General features: G+C 42.2%; 1 protein-coding gene across 1 annotated transcript in view; it reads left to right on the top strand.

Annotated features, from left to right (window-relative positions):
• The window catches only part of LRRC75B (leucine rich repeat containing 75B), a 30,561-nt gene extending 24,479 nt beyond the window's left edge, over positions 1 to 6,082 (top strand). The window contains exon 4 of the mRNA XM_082242534.1: positions 5,161 to 6,082. Coding sequence (XP_082098660.1) covers positions 5,161 to 5,635 — 475 coding nt within the window. The 3' untranslated portion in view covers positions 5,636 to 6,082. The remainder of the gene's footprint in view (positions 1 to 5,160) is intronic.
• Positions 6,083 to 6,599: the final 517 nt, after the last annotated feature.

A 6,599-nucleotide genomic window follows, 5' to 3' on the forward strand; every position in this document is an offset into this window, starting at 1 on the left:
CCTTGTCTGAGCTTTCAGAAAGCAGGGAGCGGGGATCTGAAGATACGCTCTACAGAGCTCTGTGAGAGCTGTTTGGAGGGAAGAGCCCCCCCCTCCCCCCTCCCCCTTCACACAGCCACAGGAATAGAGCTGAGGCTGACAGTCACAGGCTGTGTGCTGGAGGTCCCTCCCCTGTCACCTATTTCTCTTAGTGTCAGGAAAACTTGTCAGAAGTGACTCATGCAGATAGCAGAGGAATGAAGCAGCAGACAGAAATGGCACTTAGTGCTCAGGATTGAGACAAGTACACACTATATGGATATGCTTTGTTCATATTTCATGTAAGAAGTTTACAACCACTTTAACTAATTGATGTAAAGCTTTTTTGTGATGCTATTAGAAATTGAATTTCCTTTTGGATTTACAGTAATTTATGACTTTCTATGACTGCCAAAAATGTCAATGTTTCTTCCCTGTAACCATGGCAACAATTTAAAATCAGAATATCTCAGACTCCTTATCCCTTTTTTCTGTATTTCTTTTTTTTTTTTTGTACATTACCACAAGCTTGCACAGAGCTTGAAAACAAATTAAAGACAGCCCATTACACGTTTCTTCTCTTTAAGATATGTGGCCCATTTTATGAAGGGTAGAATCTTTTCATTAATGTTCAATTTTAAAGAGTTAAGCAAGAACATGAAATTGGTTTATGCCAACATTAACAAAACACAAGGAGGTAAAGCTGTCTTCCAGAACAACTTCTTGGTTTTCAAATTCATTCATGACAAGGCTGTCAATGTGTGCCTGAATTTATTATATCAGGCTGTCCATCAGCATGACATGCAGTATTTATGAAGGAAAGGGAAATATTTAGTACGCTATGCTATTTACCATAATTCCATAAATAAGAACATCCTATTGTTTTTGTAAAATTAGACTAAAAGAAAAAAAATTCATGACAATGAGAAGGAGCATACTGTATGTTTTCAGTATTTCTCACGTAAAGGGTTTTACGCATTTGACATCCGATTCAAAAGATTGCCTATAAGATTATAATTGGGAATTGTCAAAGTATGCTACAAACAGCTATAGTCCTTAAATGAAAATTGTCACACAATCTATTTCATAAGAAACTACAAATGTCTCTTTCTATCTAGAGCAAGCTATGATGACCTAAAGCTGCTAAAAATCTTAAAGCGGACTTTGTACTAAAAGAAAATATCTGCCCTCTTATCAAATTACTGTATGATGGCAGTGAAAAAAAATCTGGTTTCTTTGCACAGCACCTAGGCAAGGGTGATATTAGGATCCTTCCTTTGAGATCCTTGGAAGAACTAGGATCTCAAATCTTGTGAGGTGCAGTAGCATCTTGTGAGACTTGGGATATGCAGTGTTCCCAGGATCATACCGGAAGGACTATAACCTTGCCTGTAGTAAGGAAAGCACTCTATATTTACTAGCTTCTTTCCCAAATGCCTGATGTACCAAGCAGGCCTTGCCTTTTAGGGCAAGGTCCATTTTAATGCCACTTTTTTGTAAACGTGCCAACCATGACAGCGTTAAAGTGATTGTAAAGTCTGTTTTCTTTTTGTTTTAATAACAAACATGTTAGAGTCGGTTCACACTGGGGCGACACGACTCTGTACTACTTTGGGGGCGACTTGTACATTCCCATAATGGAAGTCTATGCAAGTCGCTCCGAGGTCGCCCCTAAGTAGTACAGGACCCTTTTTCTAAGTCGGAGCGACTTGTGTCGCTCCTATTAGAAAGGGTCCTGTAGCAGTCAATGGACTGTGAGGGAGCGCGACTTGTCAGGCTGACAAGTCGCCTGACAAGTCGCGCTAGTGTGGACCGGGTCTTATACTTACCTCCTCTGTGCAGTTGGTTTTGTGCAGAGCAGCCCGGATCCTCCTCTTCTTGGGTCCTTCTTCTATGCTCCTGGGCCCTACCCATTGTTAAGTGCCCCACAGCAAGCAGGTTGCTGTGGGGAAACCCAAGCCGAGTCACAGCTCCCTTACAGCTCCGCCCCTCTCTCCTGATTAGCTGACGGACTTTGACAGCAGCGGTGGCCAATTGCGCCACACTGCTGTCTCAGCCAATAAGGAGGGGAGTCCTGGGCAGCTGAGAAACTCCTTCAATATTGCTGGATAAAGATGGGCTCAAGTAAGCATCAGGGGGCTGAAGGGGGCTGCTGCATAGAATGCATTAAGATAAAAAAAACTTCTGCCTTTACAATCCCTTTTAGGTAATTTTCTGCCTATGCAATTGGTTCACTGCTTTTCTCAGCATTTCTTTTTTATTACAACACTGATCATATAGCAATGGCAGATGGACTGTTCCTGGTAGCTCTAAGGAAGTGATTGTAATCCATGCACTACAATAAGAGGAAAGACTATAATAAAGGTTGCAAAACTCCCTGGGTGGCTCTGTCATCGCCCTCCCCACTGAATATTCAAAGAAGCCCTCGGGAAAAAATGTCGGACAAAAAGCAGATGAATCCAATCAGATGGAGCCATTGTCAGAATACAATAGGTCAGCAAGTGAAATTGTCTATCCCCTCTGTTTAGCATGGATTAAGTAACCTTTTAATGTTGTGGTGTATCAATATGGTATAGACATGTGAGTCAGATACTTTGGGAGAAACCAGCCCTGTATATATTTATCCAAAAAGAAAAAGGGGGGGAAAGAGAGTGGTCTTGTCCCACAGAAAATGGGCTTTTAAGTGGTAACTCCCAAAAGGTATACAATTGCAACACAAATATCCTATTTAAAATGTAAAGAAATATATTTATTAAACATCCAAGGTCATATACATATCCATACTATATCCAGGGCCAAAAGGAAAAGGAGGGCCCCTGGGACATTATATATACAACGACATCAATGGTGTATAACGGATGAAGGTATAAAGTATGCCAACATGTTTTGCGGTGTAAATATTCCGCTTCTTCAGGGCTTTTGTCGTCCGCATATACTTCACAGATATCTAGTGTATACATATAAGGAAAAAGGGAAAACCATAAAACGTAAAAAATATACATATGTATAAACAAATACAATACAAAGACAATATGCTTGTAGGTCCAATATATAAGGAAGGGGGAAAAAAAAGGGGGGGGCGGAAAGAGTAGGTGAGATACCTACCACAAAGAAAAAAGAGGCGAATATTGTCGGATATGTTCCAGTTAGGGGGAGACCAAAAAATGTGTGCATCAAGTACCGCGGGTTCCCAGATGTTATTACTTATCCGGGAGTGCGTTAAGACTCCCAGCTGTGGCACAGATAGTTTACCACATCACACTATAGAAACACACATAAAAAAAGGGGGGGGGGACAAGTAAAAACACTATATTAGATCAGTATGTACAAATCTAGAACTATCTTAGAAGATCCAAAAATAGGATCTATCAACCTGTTGAAGGCAGATAATCCACTATGTCTTACCACAGGTGAAAAATCGTATCCTCAATGTCACACGCCAGAAGGCAGCCAAAATCAAACATATAAGGGCCTGCAGCAAGATGCCTGGGTCTTCAACATATCTCCACTATATCGACAATCGATTATCCCGCACAGAGGCTGCCCCCATATGAGGCCAAAAGGGGCGGTCCTAGGGCGGGTTTGGCGGAGGCTGTCTTGTTTGGCCAGAAACATATCCGCTTATCTTATATATATATATTTTTTTTTTTTATTTCTGATAGCATAAGACACCAAGGGTCATGTAGGAGTATGCCTGTGTCTAGCAGAGACAATGGCCAACTCCACGTAGGTGATATCATCCGGTCAAAAGACACTGATGCCTAGAAGTGACGTCAGTTCCTGTTTCCCGTGCGGAAGTGATGTCGGATCGTGGCTCAGTGTAAACATCTGTCAGTCACCTAGCAGAGATACCCTGTCCAGCAAACGGAGATGACCTCCGGCCCCAGCAGAAAGGACCGCACAGGCAGGAAGTGCCCAAACAAATGCCACACACTGGAGGATCGCAACCAGCGGGCAGACCAAATGACCCCAAATGGCCGACAAAAGCACACGGCCAGCACTGGACGCAGACATTCACCAGTCACGCACAAGGGGCACAAACAAATCAAAACAACTCACACAAAAGTCCGCCACAGAATACAACACAAAAGAACAAAATTAAACACTAATTATAGCAGGACTGTCAGACCAAAAACTCCAAAAGACCAACACACCTGCATCCACACAGCAAAACCTGGCCAGCCGCCTCAAAGAAAAAGAAGGGGTAATCACCATTGCAAAAATAAGAAGGGGAAGAAGTTATCCACCGAAAAGGGATTTGTCATATAATTATATACCATATATATTCCCAAGAAGGAAAGGCCAAACAAGACCTATATGCAACATATCTGAAAGGACATACAGAGAAAAAAAATAAAAAATGAATAAACAGGTGACACAGGAACAAAAGGGAACATCCTCTCTATTATAATATTGACATAGAAACATCCTCAGATAAACCTTATAATGTTGATAGATGTAAGCTGACAACTCGGTAGCTACACAAGTACATCCAATAAAGCAATGCTAATGAAAAGATACAAACAGATTACTCTATCCACACAAGCAAGGTGGATGGAGAAATCCCCCAACCTTGACATTGTACTCTGACAGTGGCTCCTGAGTCCTGACAAAAAAATTTCAGCATGTCCACTTGACAGAAGTTGATCCAACAATCAACTTCTGTCAAACAGGGAGGGCCACACACAGGAGGGCCACACACACAGGTTAAAATCTAGCTGATTCCTGGCTAAACTGACTGAATTTTGATGCATCTGTGCCCACCTTTCCAGTTGTGCAACTACATTGAAAATAAAATAATGTTACCAGAGCCAGACTATGGGTAAAGAAAATTAGGCTCAAAGTACGAAGTACATCACATGAAGATGCTAGTAAAGAAGTAAAATTTTTGTATGCCTGGCAAATTGTAAACAGCGCTCCATTGGAGTTTACACACAGTTGCTGTCACTATCTATGGTTACATATTGTATATATACTGTACATGTAGCACACAAGAGACTAGAGCAGTTACCGTGTTAGGGATTCAATGTTCTAGCTACTTCCAACCAAAAATTAGGTTTATGTATTTAATGCAATTAATTTTGCTTATGCGTTAAAAGTTTTATTAACATATATATACTTTTTTTCTGTTTTATTTGACAGCCTAAAAAGCAGCTTACAGCAAAAGTCCAAAATAGAGGCATTGGATCTCTCTGGAATCACCTTGTCGCCTAGAGATATGCAGCGTGTAATACTATATTTGCAGAGCCATGGAGACAGCCTAACAAGTGTGGACCTAAGCTTTACCGACCTCACAGACAGCACCCTGGCACAAGCCATGCCTGCTCTTGCAGTCCTCCCCAATCTTACGCACCTTGCACTCAATGGAAACCGGCTTACTTGTGCCACCCTGAAAGAGCTTACTGAAGCCATGAAAGACAGTACCAACTTCCCTTCATTGGCCTGGGTGGACCTAGGAAACAATGTGGACATCTGTTCCATGCCACAGCCTTTGCTTTTAGGACTGAGGCGCCGCCTGTGCCAACAGAATCTGCTTCCCACGATCCCTGAAGCCCAGGACAGTGACTTGTCAGAAGGGGGAGTTTCCATGTCTTTCCCACTGCCTTGGGACAGGTGAGGTCCCTCAATGTAGTCAGCGCAGAGACAGGGACTGACCACCCCTCCTCACACCAGTGTTGATTCCATCTAACATAACCAAGAGATTGGATGTCACACTCACTGTGTCATAGGTGGTATGTTTTCAGTCAAGGAGGGGGGGCACCAGATAAAGGTACCCCATAGCCCCACTCATCTTCACCCACCGGGTGAGGAGCCCGGAGGCAAGGCAGCCCATCACAGCTCAGCACCTGCCTCATCACTGCGTGTTCTGTGGATTAATCTCCAAACAAAAGAAGCCCGTGATCGCAGCTGGGCAGGGACAGAACTGCAGTGTCAGGAAAACCGAAATGGGGGGTGGGTGATTGCCCAAGACCCAGAGGGGGGGCATCTGCTGGAGAGGCACGATTCAGAGGGAGGACACAGACATACTTAAATATGGACAAACTGTAAAATGTAATTCATGCAGCAGTGAACAGAATTAAAATGCTGCACAGCTCAGAGAAGAAGAACACTGTAGATCTAACAGAGACAGTACAATGCGTAAACGTTTTAGGGACGGTAAGAAATGTACTTTGGCCTGACACAGGAATGCACTCTCAATAGTGCTCGATTAATCTGTCCAGAACAGAGAATTTGTACATTAGGTTGAGATGTTTTTGAAGAGGACACAAAAAGTTAATGAAGGATCTATGTGTATTATACTGATAATTCCATTGCTGACAGACACTTCCATTAGAAAAGCAAGAACTTCTTCATATCATGTTTGGACAAAATTTTATATTAGTCATAAGAGTATACTGCTAGATATTAATATGATGAAGCCAGGGTAAACAAACCATGCATTGTCACAGAACTGTGTACAGTAAAACCTTGGATTGCAAGCATAATTCATTCTAGAAACATGCTTGTAATCCAAAGCACTCTTATATCAAAGTGAATTTCCCCATAAGAAATAATGGAAATGCAAATGATTCATTCCACAA

Source organism: Pelophylax lessonae (assembly GCF_965119305.1).
Source record: "Pelophylax lessonae genome assembly, chromosome: 1".
NCBI classification, from domain to species: domain Eukaryota; kingdom Metazoa; phylum Chordata; class Amphibia; order Anura; family Ranidae; genus Pelophylax; species Pelophylax lessonae.